The following is a 16,605-nucleotide window of genomic DNA, read 5'->3' as shown; positions in this document are numbered from 1 at the left end:
GAAACTACAATCATTTATACTGTCGACCCTGAGCAGCAGATCCCATTAGGTGAATGACTAATCTTTGCTATATGCAGACATTCTTTGCAAGAACAAGAGGAGATATAAAATATACAAACAATTCATCTGAAAACCAATTATTTTCCAGTTCCATTTTTAGACATTAGACAGACGTTACAGGAATCAGACTGATTTATTTATTTATCCCGCTGAGTCCTGGACTCCATGATGTTCTGCCAAACCAGATCGCTCATCCCATCCAATCCTTGCATGATTTTTTGTCAGCGTTCCAAAGAGTTTTTCTGTAAATAATTAATGCGACTGAAGTCAGGCGACTCTGCAGCTCCAGGACAGTCAGCTCTATCGGATCGTCAGTTTTTCTGTCCTGGTGCAACGTCGAATCTTCCCCCAGGGAAACGCATTCAACCTGAAACAATTAGTTCCTATAATTCTGTTTGCCAGAAGATAACGTTTTTGCTGACGCTCAGCAGGTGTTGAATCAAAATCTCCTTCGTTTAGTTTGTTGTTCTGCACTGAAAAAAAGAATAAGATGGAGCTCCAAATATAATGAAGTTAACATTTGGTTGGATAAAAGTAATTTAATCACTCGTTAATGAAATTAATTAAATTATTTTTAAGTTGGATCACCATTTTTTTCAGTGTGATTTCACTAAATCGGATTCACATGATAAATAAATAAGACAGAGTTACATATTTGTCTAATTTTTACAAAATAACAAAAAATAATGATAGCTTAGTCATCTTTAAGGAAGAGGATTAAGACATTTGGGGGAGAAAGAAAATCAGAATTCAGATATTTATTTTTAGAATTCTGATTTTTTTCAGAATTCTGACTTTTTTTATATTAGATTTCTGACTTTTGTTTTCTACAGATTTCTCACTTTGATCTCAGATTCTTTATTTTAACCTTCTGAGATCAAAAGTCAGAATTCTGAGGAAAAAGATTTTGTTTTTGTCCCGATATTCTTCCGTGTGTCGTAGCCAAAATCTGCTCTGTTATAATATTGATTTAAAGCAATACCTGCACAAAAGTTGCATTATTGGATTATTAAATATTTTTGGACTGCATACTTCTCTTCCATCAGGTTTTATTGTGTTTGTTTTCTTAGTTTTGAAAACCCTCTTGAAAGATAAATCAGACCTTTTTAAATTCGTCCCCTCATTTCTTCCATTACTTTAATAAGTATTTATAGTAAATGGTTTAGAAATGTAATTTTGCACAAGTAAAAAAAAGTTTAACTTTTTTGCATAATCAGGCTGATTTACAGGAAGTACGAAAGAATCTAGATATATAAATGCAGCATCTTAGCTTATCGATCTACATTCTTATTGTCTCGTCGGTTTTGGTGCAAAGATTTATTCTTATCGTAGAGTTTTGACCAGGTACTTTGCTGAAAAATAGTCAAGATTTGTTATAAATTGGCAAAATCACGAGTTTATTTATTTTAGAAAGCTTCTTATAAATGAAATATAGTAAATGAAGCATGGATAGAATCTTTTCTAGAACAAAATTAGTTTCACTCAGGTCAGTTTGGAGCTGATTTTTTTTTTACACTATTTGTTCAATTTGTTGAAACTATTTAAAGTTTACAGTTAAACTGAGTTTAATGAGGTTCAGGTAATTAAATTGTTGAATAATTTCTGATACTGCTGTGTTCATGTTTTACCACATAGTGGCACTGTATGAATGGATGTACTGCAGATGACCCCGACTGCATGAGCTATAAAATGCTTCCTAATGCAAAACATTTACAGTTCAGCTTCATCAGCAGCTGAACGTCTGTCAGTATTTATAATTACTAAAGGCTCTAAAAATAACCTTATTAATGTTTCCCTTCAGCTCTGTTGATTTCTGTGCTGGGATGCTGCAGAACCGAGACGCTGATGGATATAAAGTCAGTTTTTATCGGTAACCTGAATTCACAGCTGGTTAAACAAATTCAGCCGTTTTCTAAATGTTGCCCCCTGCAGTTGTTAGTAATTGCTCAACATGAAGAATGGAGAATGATTTGATTGGCTGGAAGAGAGCGTAAGACGTTGACATGCTAGCAGTGTAGTTATTTCTGTGCTGGCTGACCTACTAATGTTTACATGTAGTGCATCATGCCTGCTAGGCTCATTAGCTTCCAGCCTCATCCTGACACGTTTCTTTCATTTGTCTCCTGCATGATTTTATTTTTTCTTCTTCCAACTTCTGGCTGGATGTTGGTATTAAATCTTAAAATTTAGTTTTTTTTTTGTTTGTTTTTGGCTTTTTCTGTGCAAATTTCTACTGTGTATTTTAGTCAGAGCTGGATGGTAACTCGTTATATTTACTCAATTGCATTTATTGAGTAACGCTTTTTAAACAAAATCTACGTTTTGGAGTATTTTCACTAGGTTGTAATTTTTATTTCTACTTGAGTAATTTTATGATGAAGTATTTATTTCTAACTGAAAATTCACCAGACACAGACACACACCTGCAGTTTGTGTTAAAAGTGTCAGAAGTTTTTATTGAAAGAAACTGATTTGGAAAAACGCAGGATTATTGTCGTTTCGTTCCTAAAAATATCAGACAAGAAAGAGTAAAAAATACTCCTTAAAATAAATTGTTTCAAAAAGATTAGTCAAGTAGATGTAAGCAGTCTTTACCCAACTCTGTTGCTGAGAAACTGATCAAATATCAATCATTAAATATTAAGAAATTACATTATTAGATGGATTAAATATAAAGTTAAGTGGAAATGTTGGTGTTTGTTTTTGATTCAGGGGGTAGAAAATCCAGAAACTTTAATCAAGTAAGAGTAAAAATACTCGATAATAAAATTATTCAAGTAAAAGTGAAAATCACCACCTAGTAAAAAGTGTTTTTTCAAAAGTTACTCAAGTAAATGTAACGAGTTCCTGTCCAGCTCTGCTGCAGCTTATAAAGTTGATTGTTTTTTGTCAGAATCTTTTTCCGTTTTTCCTTTTTTTCTTGTTTTTGTTGTTGTTTTCTTCGGTGACCCCAAGTGATGCTTTGTTCTCTTGCTGATCTGCATTCCTCCACTTTCTGTCTTATTCACCGTCACGCTGAGTTGTTTTCAACTGAAGGTGAGAAGCCAAAGGTAACAACAGCGACACCACTGTGTGTATGTGTGTGTGTGAGTGTGTGTGTGTGTGTGTGTGTGTGTGTGTGTGTGTGTGTGTGTGTGTGTGTGTGTGTGTGTGTGTGTGTGTGTGTTGTAGCCCAGATGGCCCAGCCGTCAGCATCAAGAGCCTCATCTGAGCCTTGAGTTATTTGACTTCCTCTGCCCTTCTTTCTGTCTTTCGTCTTTTTTTTATTATTATTATTAATTTCTCACTGAAATCAAAAACGTTAAACTACCTGGTTTCATTTAACTAAAAGAAAATTACCAAAATATTGCTACTTATATTTAATTTACTAGTGAGCCATTTGTTCATTGCCTTCTGTCTTAATAGTTTCCATATAAATTCAGAAGGTAATCTATTAGATTAAATCATCTGCATGCAAAAACTATAAACTTCTATTTATTGTTTATTTATTTGGATCCTCATTGACCATTGCAGTAACAACTATTCTTTCTGGAGTCCACATCATAAAAAAGACCCCTAAAAAACAATTTATTACAAAAATACTTACAGACACTTAACATAATATTAGAAACATGGCATGTTAATTCATAAAAGTACAGTTTTATTACTTTATTGAATGTGTGCAATGGGTTTTTGCAGTGTGCTCTACTAGATTTGGTCTTTCGATCGCTTCTTTTTTGTTTTTTAACAGAACAGAAACACAGAATTCTGCAGCACATCTACATGTTAAGGTTGTCATAGTCAAGCTAGCATGACTGAACTACTTCCCTCCCTCCATCTCTCTCGTTATTTTTTCCATAATTAAAACTGTTTCCTGACCTTGTTTCGTAGTTGTCAGCACTGCATTCCCTTTTCTTTAATAAACCTGCCATATATTTACGATTTACCGTGTTATTTTGACAACGTGAAGCTAAAACCAATGCTAATTATTGTCGGCTTGCAGCTTTTTTCCCTCCAGCAGGGAGATTGTGAGGGGATCTTTACACCCTGTACACACAATCAGTTAAACTGTCTCTAAACTCAATAGTTCATTATTAGTTTTAATACTAGAACATAAAAAGACTAGCCAGAAAGTAATATTATGTTCTCCAAACGGCTGAGTTCTCAGCAGTTTAGATTAATGATTACTCTTGGCAAAAAGGAGGGCAGCAGACATAAAAGAAAGAAAAGATACTCAAGGCAAGGACCAGCTGGGTCAAACTTGTTTCCAGCTGAGAGGATGGCGAGCCACTATAAATTATTGCCTGATTATAGAGGCTAAAGCAGAGTCAAAATTATTCCTCTGGGGCTGGAAGTTTGAAAACACTCTTCATGCAAGTTGATATTCACATTATGTTTACTGGGACAGTGAATTAAACCTAAAACATTTATTTTAAAAAACATCTAACACTGTGAAACTGTTTCTGCAGGGAAAGTAACCAAAATATTTTCATTGGAAATCACAAGCCGCGTTTCTTTTTACAAATGTGCATTTAAGAAAAACTATTTTTGCTGTTGTGGTGTTTCCATTAAATAAGAGGAGCAATTAATATCACACAAGAATAATTTGTCCAGCAATAAGTAATTGACTACTTCCTGTTGTCTTCTTCGTGGTTTCTGACAGAAGTAACATCCGGCAGTTGATCATGTGACTCAAGCAAAGAAAATCTGTTTAGTGAAATAAATCAATTTTGACACAAAAAACAAAAACTCACCTTATTTTAGAACCAAAAATTGTTTATCAAAGATGATTTTATTTTTTCAAAACTGGTGCGTTTTCATTAAGCAAATTTATTTTCTAAATATCAAAACGCGCAATGGAAACGCGGCTGGTGATTTATGTTTAAAAAATGTATGAAAAAAGCTGAAAGTGTGTTAATTGCCTTTGTTTCTCTTGTTATTATCCTTTAACTAGATTATTTGATTGAGAACAAACTCAAATTTTCAATAACGACCTGCTCAGAAAACATTTAAACATCATACAACAAAATATCATAAAGCAGAGAAAAAATGACAAAAATATAATCATATTCATACTAACTAAATGTACTATAATAAACATAAGTAAACAGTTTTCAAATGTATATATATATTTGTATATTGATCAAGTACTATGGTTTTTACCAGAGGTGAGGACAAAAATTGGACTCAAGTAAGAGTCTCACCTCATCGACATATTTTTGCTCAAGTCAAAGTAAAAAGTAGCCGTGAAAGCAATTAATCCAAAAAAAAAAAAAAAAGAAGGATTTGGTGTTAAAAATTTTACTCAAGTACTGAGTCAAATTATCAATCTATTTAATTTTATTTTAAAATTACATCTGATGGGCCAAAATATAAAGTTGAGAGAAAAGATTCTCATTTTAAGGACCAAAATAACAATAATTCACATTAATAATATAAATAAATAAATAAATAAATCAGGTAAAATGTTTTTTTTCCAAATCAGATTCTTTCAATAACAAACATATAAACTCTTACAAACACTGCAGGTGTGTGTCTGGTGAATTTTTGGTTAAAACATGTTTGTTTTTCATCCAGTGGGAAGAAAATCCAGAAAGTAAGAGTAAAAATAATTCACAATAAAATAACTCAAGTAAATGTAAAAATACAAGCTTTACAGAAACAACCATTTTAATTGGCATTTTATACCACCTATAACATAAATGCATTTGAAAAAGATAAAAACCCCAAACCAAAGATTCTAGTATAGTAAAAATACTCGTAAAAGTAAATTTTTTCCAAAAAGTCACTCAAATAAAACTAATTAAATAACTGTAAATCTGTTTTTTTTACTGAGTTGAAGCTTTAATCTTTTTGCAAGTTTTATTTACTGAAAACAGCTTTTTAATTTAACATTATGTAATAAAACATTTATTATTGTAGTAACTATAACGAGGTGAACTTAACACAGACTAGAGTTTGCACATTTTACTAGTTTAATATGGTTTATGTGCTGACAGAGCAGATGTGCAAATACCGAGGTGTTGAATAAAATCCTGCAGGGTCATCCAGGAAAAAAAAAAGTTGCTTAGCTGTTAATGAAACTCTGCTGGACATGTTCTAAAAATAGACTGCAGCAATTAAATAATGTACATGCATCCTCAATATCTCACTGTACATGGCTGACAGTTGAGCTCTTACAGTTACTGAATTAAATTTTAATACAATAAAACCTTGCAGACCTTTTAATTCTGCAGTTAAAGCTTCATAATTCTCCAGTTCAGCATCATTTTTGTTTTCTTAAATAAAAATTTGCACCAGCTGCAGGTCCTTTCTGAGAATATCACAACAAACTGGAGTTGAAGAAAAGCAGCTCTGTGTTTTTCCATTTTCCTCTATTTTTGCTGCCGTTTTGCTCCAAATTGCCTTTTACAAAAAGAGAATCAAGGTGAAAGTGGTGATTGAACACTTTGCACTATTCATACCTCAAGCGGCAAATAAGCAGGTTTCAAAGAAAGACTCTCCAAAAACATAAAGTCTCACTAAGTAATTTCAATCTGGTTTCTAGTGCAAATATTTTAGTTCACTTGCAATAACACACACTTACAAGTAACATTTCAGCAAGATATCGCAGCTTGTTTTAAATACACTTCCTTAATATTGATGAAAAGGTTCTAGTTCCACCAGGAGACTTTATCGATAAACAACAACATTTGCTTAATTTCTTCTCTTTTGGCAAAGGTTTTAACTAGATTTAACTGGTTAACCCACAGTCTTAATGCAATGCTCAGGAAGAGTGCGGCAGATGTCACGGTCGGCCAACTGCTGAACCCGTCAGGCAAAAAGCTCGGATGGAAAAGTAAACATTGTGCACTGTGCTTATGGCTGTGATACAACAGCACAAAGGTGCCAGATTGCTTAGATTGACATTAAGACTAAAGTAACAATGGATGTTCCTATGATAATGAAATTTTATCGGTATAGATTCTGTATCCATAAATTCTTCTGTGACCATAACTCCAAATTATTGATGAAACAGTGCATGTTTGACTTACGACTTAAATCTAAAATATTTTTGAAAATGCAGCTTGGGAAGCTGAAATATTGAGATGCAATGGTGATTAACACGATATTAGCTGTTGCTAAACAGCCAATCAAGGAGCCCATTTATTTTTCTTAGTGCTGATTGGTTGTACCTCCAACAGTAGCGAGGGAAAACTATAAATGTTAGCTTCTGTGGTAGTGTTAAGTGTTAAAAACAAATAATAATTTGAAGTAAATTTCATAGAAGTCAAATATCACTTTGTGGCAAACCATCACTATTGGTAATCGCAGACGCAATGCCGCATAAAAAACTGGTTAGCATGTAGTCTTTTGTAAATTTTTAATGCATCTCCACTGTAAAGGCGAAACGTTGTTTATGACATAGTGATATAAAGCATGTGGTGTGAATTCAGACAAAGTCGGTAATTGAATCTACTCGTCAGGAGAGAGGAGGAACAGGCCGATTTCTTAGCTAGCTGTTTCCAACTTTTGTCCGCCTTTGAGCCCCAACCAGGTGTGTTACCTTCACAGACAAATCAGCTCGACTTGAACAAGAAGAAATCATGAATAAACTGGTAAAAACAACTTAGGAAAACAATTTCAGTCTCTCTGATCAATACTACCGTCCCTCACTTCCGACATCCATCATGGCGCCTCTCATGATTAAGTGATGTAGTTCAAAAAACTGAATTTCTCTTTCTGTGTCTTTGTTTCTACTTCTCATTGATTTTTGTGTTGGGAGGCGGGCTAAGGGAGTCAGTGGAGCGAACCGGGAGAGAAAGAGAGAGAGAAGGACAGCGAAAGAGAGAGAGACGCAAACAGTCAGACAGACAGAAACAGAGGAGACACAGAACCGGGACCGCCGCTGCTGCCGAGGAAGGGACATACATCCTGACACACATTTCCAAAATTTTATTTGATCTTTTTACTGCACACACATACAGCCAGGTCGACACACTCCCACTGAAAACACACGTGCTAACCCCCTTCTACACACACGGTCACACATGCTGGAGCCCAGGCAGACAGGGACCATGTTGCTCCTTGCATCCTGACCAGCTATGAGGATCCCACTGATGAAGATGATGCTGATGAGAGCAATGAAGAGTGTGAGGGAGAGGACGCTGGCCTGCCACAGCTGAGGGTGGCGGTGGGATTTGGCGAAGGGGGGCGCTGGTAGAAGAGCAGGGGACGGCGGGACAGGATGGAGCGCGGTTGATACAACACATGCATGTGCATGTGTGTGTGTGTAAGCGTGAGCAAGCGCGTGGAGGTGTGTGAGTGAGAAAAAGTGTGCATGAAGGATAGGATGCCCCCCCAGCGTGGGACCAGCTAGCTAACGTTAGCCACATGTTGTGCCACTGCAAAGTAGCATGCACCAACAACACCATATCTCTGATGTTTGGATGCAAGGTAAGTGGAGTTGGGAGTGGAGGAGAGAGGGAGGACTTGGGCTGAGAGTTTGCTTCCTGCAGCTGAATGTGAGAAAAGGTTTGACGAGGAACATAAAAGTAGGTTCAGTTAGTTTGATGTTTGACAGGATTCTGTTGAGAGTGTCTTTCATTTTGTTAAACAGTAACTAGATATGTTTACTCAATTGCATTTACTTCAGTTACTAATGTAGAAAAAAACAACTTTTAGGAGCAAACATGTTTTAACCACAAATTCACCAGACACACACACACCTGCAGCGTTTGTTAAAATTTCTTATCGAAAGAAACTGATTTAGAATATAAATATATTTTTCCTCATTTTGTTTTTTTTTTTTTTACTTATATGAATTATTGTCATTTTTGTCCTTAAAATACCAAAATTTCCAATCAACTTGACATTTTTGTCAGTCTGATGATGTAATTTTTAAATGTTAAATGATTGATGATTTGATCAGTTACTCAGTACTGAAGTAAACCTTTTACCAAATACTTATTACTGCGACTTGAGTAATTTATTTGACTTTTTACTTGAATAAAAATATGTAGAAGTCATGCTACTTTTACTTGAGTACAATTTTGAGATACTCTGCCGACGTCTGGTTAAATGAAAGTAATGCAACTTCTCACCTGAGATTGTAGGTCAAAAGGTCGCAAGCTATTTAAAGCTCCTGTTTGCAGCCAGTAAGATTCTATGGATGTAGGGAAGTAATTATTGTGTTGTTTCGGATTGTGGTGACGTTATCAAACTGTTTCTGATTAAATTCTGACAAAAGAAGATTTGCAGGAGTCACAACTTAAGTGTAATTAAAAATAACTCCATTAGACTATTTACTTATGGCATCTTGTTAGAGCCAAATGTTACTATGAACATGGTAAACAAAGAAAAACACCAAAAATACTTTATAAAATAATGCTTGCTTTGAATTCCTTGTATAAATTTGGTGTTGACTCCAAAGCAGACAGACCTGTAACATTTTCTAAAAAATAAAAAAAGACATCATATGTATTAAATTAATGCTGCATTATACAACTTTTATACTCGCAGTATCTTGTAAAACAGATAATCTGTAAAATGTACTGCAGCAACACCCCATTCAGTCAGAACCAACCAGTCAGAGCGAGGAGGAGGGTCTTAGCGTTGTCAATCATGCTCATGCTCATCCTGTCCTGTTTACTCTCTGCTTAGCTGCAGCTGCAACGAATGCTAATGCTAGTTAGCATAGCCTCAGATGACTGTTTCCTGTTGTTTTCCCGCCTTTAGCACATTGAACAATGTACAAGAGGTTGATTGACAGCGCCCTCTTCCTGGCTCTGATTGGTTGTTTTTAACCAGGATTGGTGTTTTTTTTTTTTTTTTTAGGTTAAGCCCAAATATTTCACAGATTATGTCTCACAACATAGTTAAATTACACTACATCTCTGAAACTAATAAATATACACGTTTCCCATTCTCAATCGACTTTTCATTAAGAAACTGTTAAATTTCTTATTCTACTGAATTTCTTTACTCGCATGCTGATTATGTAACATTAACAAATCAGTACAACCTAAATCATCGGTACTCTGAAACCACTGAGCGGAAAACCGACACATTAAATATTAAACTTCCATCCAGGCAGTTTAAGCAGCGATTTCTTTGACGTGTTGGTGCATTTTTAAATAGTACATTCATAAGAAATCCACACCTGGTTGAGCTAAAGTGTGGGAGACACAAACAGTTCATTTCCTCTCCCCGCTCTTTGAGTGTTGAGCGTTTTGTGCTGCAAGGAGAATATTTAGTTCCCACAAGTAAGTGTGCAATATTCTGTTATGATAAAACCGCAGGACTCTGCTTGTAAATGAGTGCATACATTCATGGCTACAGTGCAGCACCGAGGCTATAATGATATGTATGGACTCTACTTCTGTCCTATTAGATCATCTCAGCGTGACAGCCTGTTAGATAGAGGCTGGCCGAGAGACAACAGCTACACTGCAGCCAGAGAGGGAAGAACGAGTCAACAGAAGCGCGCTCAGCTGAAAGAGCCGTAGTTTTGTCCTCTACAAGTAAAGCGAGGCAGAATATAGAGACGAGAATAAATTGGGGACTGTGGAGTCTGCAATGATTTTGTTTGGAATTATGTTGGTTTGTTGATCAGATGCTAAGTGTTGAAAAGGCTGCTTTGCTAATTGAAATATTAAAGTTTTTAAAAATAAGTTGAAGTATAATTAATTTTTTTCACACATTTACTCAAACTGTCACCATGTCATGACAGGTTATGAGACAGACATTATATAAAAAGATGGCTCCCGAAGAAAATCAACCAATCAGAGCCAGGAGGAGGGACTTAGCGCTGTCAATCTTCTTATTGTACTCGCTGTATTCCAATGACAAAATGGGATTGTGGTGTCTGTAATGATTTTGGTTTGTAATTATGTTAGGTTTCTTTTGAGTTTATTGTTCTGATGCTAAATGTTGAAAAGTCTTTTTTTTTGAGTCTTTCTTTGTCAGCAGTTGTTTAAACTCCAGTTTTAGCAACTTCATTTTTATGGCAGTTTTCTAGATAACCAAAAACATTTCAAAGTTGTTAAAATTTAACATGAAAGCTGCAGCATAATAATATGTTTTTTTTACATATTTTTTAAAGCTGTCACCATTTTGTGACAGTTTATAAGACATAATGTATGAAAAGACCAAACCAAAATCAACCAATCAGAGCTGGGGGAGGGACTTAGCGCTGTCAATCATCCTATTGTATTTGCTGATAAATGTGCTAATGGCAGAGAAACAACTTACTGTTCTCAGACACCATTTATAACTATGGAGACGTGCAGTGCCACATGGAGAGTGATTGTCAGCGCCAAGACCCGCCTTCTGGCTCTGATTGGTTGTTTATAGTCAGCGCTGGGAAAAAGCAGAGGAGCTTGTTGTTTTTTTCCCACAATTGTCTGTCTCATACTACACTGTCATGACATAGTGACAGTTTAAACAAATATTTGAACAAATATTTTTAGAAATATTCCATTACAAATCAAAAGAGGATTTAGTTTCTTTGTTCAACCAGAAAAAAAAATATTTTTTTGAATGATCAAATATTGAATTTATTTCTCCTCTTTTAAATCTGCAGATTGTCTCTAGGCTCCCATAAGGAAAAGATAATATGAATCAGTTAAACGATTAAACATAAAACATGTTGCAAATGAATTTTGAATGCAAGAGAATGAGCTGCTTTTATTTTTACCTCGCCTGCGATGTGTCCATTTCTGAGTGTGTTTAAGTGCCTCAGAAGATAAATCAAGACCACCTTAACTAGGTCAGACATTTGAACACATTCAAAATAGATGAATCTGTTCTTCTATTTCTGTAAAGGTCTGCGTGTTTGTCCGCAAGACGCTTCACGGACTGCTACCCTCTCGAAGTCGAGCAGAAAAAAATCTTCCTTTAAATCCAGATTTTCTTTGATTCCTGATTAAATTTGCCAAAAACTTGCATCTTCTGTGGGAAAATATTCATTTTATTAAATAAAAACAACAAATTTGATCTCAGTTGTTACATTTGTCATGCCATAGCCACAATTTTAAGGAAAAGCTTTTAACAGATAACCATATGTTTGACTCTATTAAAAGATTTTAGCTGCTGTCTGCCACCAATAGGTGCTTTTTTTGCTGCATGCAGACCTACAACGCATTAAAGATAGCGAAGTGAGGGATGCAAAGAATGGGATGATGCAGGGAAAGAGAAAGATGCAGACGTGTGTGAGAGAGAAGTTCCTTACGGCAGAGGATCCCCTGCTCTTTCATATCTCACCAAGCGTGACTAACGCCTGGCTTTACTCTGTCACACACACACACACACACACACACACACACACACACACACACGTACCAGGATGCTGAATCTGCTCCCAATCTAGTCACGTTTCTCTGGCTATGCAGGACTGGCTGACACACTAACACATGACAGCAAGCGTGTACACACACTTCACATCTTCCTGCGTCTCTAGATGTGTGTATGTTAGAGCCTGTGTGTGTGTGTGTGTGTGTGTGTGTGTGTGTGTGGTCAATCTGCAGGCTTAGTTCTAATTAAAAAGGCTCATATTTCTTATCCAACTCACAAATAGACAAAAAACCCGTTTTAAATGTCTTTTATTTATATATTCATTCATTTTAGAGGCGTTTTACCGTCTAAATAAAAATAGAAATGATTGAAATAACGGTTAAGTGCGCGTGTGTTTGTGTGGCTAAGTGCAGAGGGCAAGCGCGTGCAGCGTTGTGACAGGGTTTCCTCATGGTCCTAGCGCCCTGCCCCTCAAATCCTTCCCGCCACATTATTTTTCCCGGCGCTTTTCACTAATTACCGACATGACAGCGAACAACAAAACGCCATGGCGAGAGGCGGAGAGAAAATAAACCGGGCTGAATGTCACGGGAAGGGTAAGACCGGCTCGTTTTGCCGATGCTGGCCTAAACGAGGTTAAAGTGTGGAGCAGTGGAAGTGGGTTTGGGTTTGGGGCATGTCTGTTTGGATCCACAGGAAGTGGATGTTGTGGTGTTATGCGCGCCCCGGTGTAAAGCAGCCGCGCACTGCCTGACTAAAAAAAAAAAAACAGTTTTCAAAAATAGACCATTGTCAGCTCTGTGATCACATTTTTTAAGATAATTTAGCTAATTTTCTTCCATTTGGCTCAATTATTAATATATTTGTATTATTATAAGAAAAAAATTGATTTTATAACATTCACATAGTATTACCTTCGAAATAGGTAATATATTACCTATGCAATCTCTGGAATTTGTACCCACAAATTGTACTCAAGTTAGAGTACTTTGACATATTTTTCTTTTCTTTTTTGGTATTTTAAGGACAAAAATGGCAATAATTTATCTGAATAAGTAACAAAAATAACAAAATATGGTAAAAGAAAATGTTTCCAAACCATTTACTTCCAATAAAAAACCTTTGAAACTGTAACAAAAACTGCTGTTTTGTGTCTGTGTCTGGTGAATGTTTGGTTAAAACATATTTGTTTTATGTTTCCTGTTTGTGTTTGAAGATGGATGATTGACTGAAGCTCAATTGGGAAAGTGAACTGACTTTTGAGAGTTTTTATTTTTTCTTCAAACTGCTCATTTTCACTCAAAACATTTGCTCATGTCAACATGAAGTAGAGAAATAAATAATTATTTTAAAAAAGAGTTGCAAATAGGCCTGTCGCAAAAAATAAATAAAAATAAATTTTTCCTGTAGTTATTGCAATAAAAATATTGTCTTGAAACAATATTTTATTTATATACATATATATATATAAATAATAATAAAAAATTAAAAACCCACACACAACCAACACCATAATGTGTGTTCTTGCTGTCTGTTGGCTACCTACAGAGAGGTCAAAAGGTCATGGTATTAATACTGTCTGGCTCTCTGCAGAGGAGGTGAATCGGTCTCTTATCTTCCCTACAGGCTGTTTGTCTGATAGGAGCGCTTATTTATCCCCGCTTACTGTACCCTGAACTCGCCGTGACGCAGTTATCCCTCAACAAAGTCGGCTCAGAAACTCCTGCTCTCTAACTTTATGATGTCTCGTAACTCACCCGGGTTTCAAGATAAAAATACCTTATTTATGAGGCCTGTTTATATTCAGTATTCTCAAGAATGATTACATGGAGGATTACTAGGAAAGCTGGTTTGCTAAAGAGCAAGCAAAGTAGTTGCTAGTAAACTAGCCGTCCTATCTTCCTAGCAATCTAGAAAACCAGCAACTTTCCTATAAAGACATTTGTAAGTTAGTTTAAAATCATTGTTTGTTAAAAATAGGCTTTAAAATTCTCCTATTGGTCTATTTTGAATTTTTTTAAATTCATTTGGCAGGAGCAACATACACTACTTAAAATACCCCAGAATTAAGCAAAATGTTTTTTTCACCTGTTGTCCCTGGACAATAAGTAATTTGTCTTGCTAAAAACAAACAATTGATCAAATGTCCTTGCAAATTCACCAAGGGTATATATGAGCATAACCCCAGCTCTGCGTTAGAGGAATTATGAATGCATGTGGGTTGGAAACCATGACTGTCCTTGAACGCCCCAGAGAGAAATGTACCTTGAAACGGTGCTAAATTGTTAAACAGCGTTCTCCGCAGAGTAGTACGATTTCACTGGTGTTGCTGAAAATCCTTCTGCGAGCATTTAGAGATGCGGTTACGAGAGCCCTAAAATATGAATGGGATAAATGAATCCAAGATACGAGTGTGCCAAAATGAAACAGTTATCACGTTTTTGTGCTTCCGTTTGAGTTTCTACCGCTTCTAAAGACAACTCAAGCGTTTAAAAAAAAAACAACAGGTTTTTGGCAGTAAGTTAATGCTTTTTGGTGTTCAGAAAATGAGCTTTTGTAAAAATCAGCAGGCACTGCCCCGTCACCGAGCAACCCAAGCTGAGCTCCAGCACATTTCTTCAGCTGGATTTACCGCTATTTGCGCTGCACAATGGCTGCTGGAAAAGTCTTTTGTTGTTGACTTGCTGCTTTCTTGTTGGTTGTGCAGGAGGCTCCACTTTTACTATTCAAAGACGTACGGTTGTGTAATTGCGTTGAGCTAGGGGCGTAGCCAGCAGCATCTTGAAAGGGTTGAAAGTGACATAAGGCCCTTAAACAAAGAACTGATCACACTGAAATCTCATCTAAGAATGAGTTTGTGTGAAGCATTAATTGAAAATGTTTTGTATAGGCCATAGATCGATTGGAACAAGGAAGCATAATCAGGTTATCTTTAATGAAAAAACTGCTAAATTGTTTAGTAGTTTTTTTCTGATAACATCTGTGCCCTTTTTCTTTGGCTTTGTGTTGTTGACATTTTAATATTTGTAAATGTAAAATGTCTTAAGGACGTTCAGTGGCTGCATTACCATGCAAGACATTATTTCTGTTGATTTAAACAGCGAAGCAGTTTCTCTGTATAAGAACCACAAGTCCTTTTAAATGAGCGCTTCACACATTTTACAGAAAATTCTCACTGTAGCTTCACTCCAGGTGAGGATATAATTTCTGAACTTCTCTTTTACCGAACGGAGGGAAGAGAGATTGTTTCTAGATTGTCTTTAATTGGAGCTTTTGCTGGAATTACTCTGTTATCTTGATGTGAGCCACGTTTTGTTTGTCGCGCAGCTTAAAAAAGCCATCTGTTCTTCTCAGCACGTCCTGCTTTCTCAGATTGTTTAAAGTCCAAAAGCAAAACATAAAACGAAAGATTAAAATCCACTAAATTAGCTCAGTGAGTAAAGGACTTAGCGCTGATGTAACTGTTTGTACTGAGGGTCTTCCTCCTTGCTGCTCAGCCAGCTGAACGTTATATTCACATCTGGCATCATAGCGTACACCCCTCCCCCATCAGCTTTCTTTTTCTATCTCTGTATTTAGTCCTTTACAGGGAGATAAAATGCCTAATACTTCATACAGGAGCTGCAGAGTAAAAGCTGAATTAGACAGAGGAGAGCGGTCGGTGTGGCTCTCTGTTGCGACTGAAAGAGGCATGATGATGATGTACAGTTATGAGGAAGAGAAGGAAACTGTTACTCCCCGAGGTGCTTTAGTCCCCTCTTCACCGTCCTGGCTCAGTGTTTTATTTATTTAATTTGGGTTTTTTTTGTGTTGCCTGAAAACTTCTGCTTCCAGCTGTGCGCGTCGGTCGGGGCGGTCATGCATGTGCACGTCGGGAAGCTCAGGAAACAATTATTGTCATGCTGGGTGTACACCTGCACTGGCCCATGTGCTTACACTAAGAAAATGTCCGATCTAATGTCTGATTACACATGCATGTGTGCACACACTCACGCTACGCTCTGTTTGTCTCTTTAAAGGAGTAGTACTACGTAAAATCGACGGTTTTTGTCACGTTATGCTGTTATTGCCTCAACAAAAACATACGTGGAGTGTTTTTTTGCTTCTTTAAAGCAGTTTTCAGAAATCCTTTAGTCTTCATGGGAAACATTCAGCTGTGCAAAGCGTGTGGTCGGCCCTCGCAGCTCCTCCTCTGCTCCTCCAGACTAGCCAGCTGCAATTAGCAAACATGGTGGAACTGCTGAGCTCATCACAGGAGCTACTTCTCAGAGTTTGTACGGAGGCAGAGACCCA

The 16,605-nt window shown here is 36.4% G+C and overlaps 1 protein-coding gene across 4 annotated transcripts in view; it reads left to right on the top strand.

The window, feature by feature from the left end:
* Nucleotides 1-16,605, top strand: part of LOC129373265 (discs large homolog 1-like protein) — a 113,555-nt gene that overhangs the window by 12,005 nt on the left and 84,945 nt on the right. Inside the window, exon 1 of one of the 4 annotated variants that reach the window (XM_055051143.1) lies at nt 7,602-8,475. The exons of the other annotated variants lie outside the window; for them this stretch is intronic. Within the exon in view, the coding sequence (XP_054907118.1) occupies nt 8,413-8,475 (63 nt within the window). The 5' untranslated portion in view covers nt 7,602-8,412. Of the gene's footprint in view, nt 1-7,601; nt 8,476-16,605 lie in introns of those variants that run through there. 4 annotated transcript variants of the gene reach the window in all.

Source organism: Poeciliopsis prolifica, unplaced genomic scaffold, assembly GCF_027474105.1.
Source record: "Poeciliopsis prolifica strain line A6 unplaced genomic scaffold, Auburn_PproV2 SCAFFOLD002, whole genome shotgun sequence".
Classification (NCBI taxonomy): Eukaryota; Metazoa; Chordata; class Actinopteri; order Cyprinodontiformes; family Poeciliidae; genus Poeciliopsis; species Poeciliopsis prolifica.
This window is presented reverse-complemented; position numbering and strand designations above follow the sequence as displayed.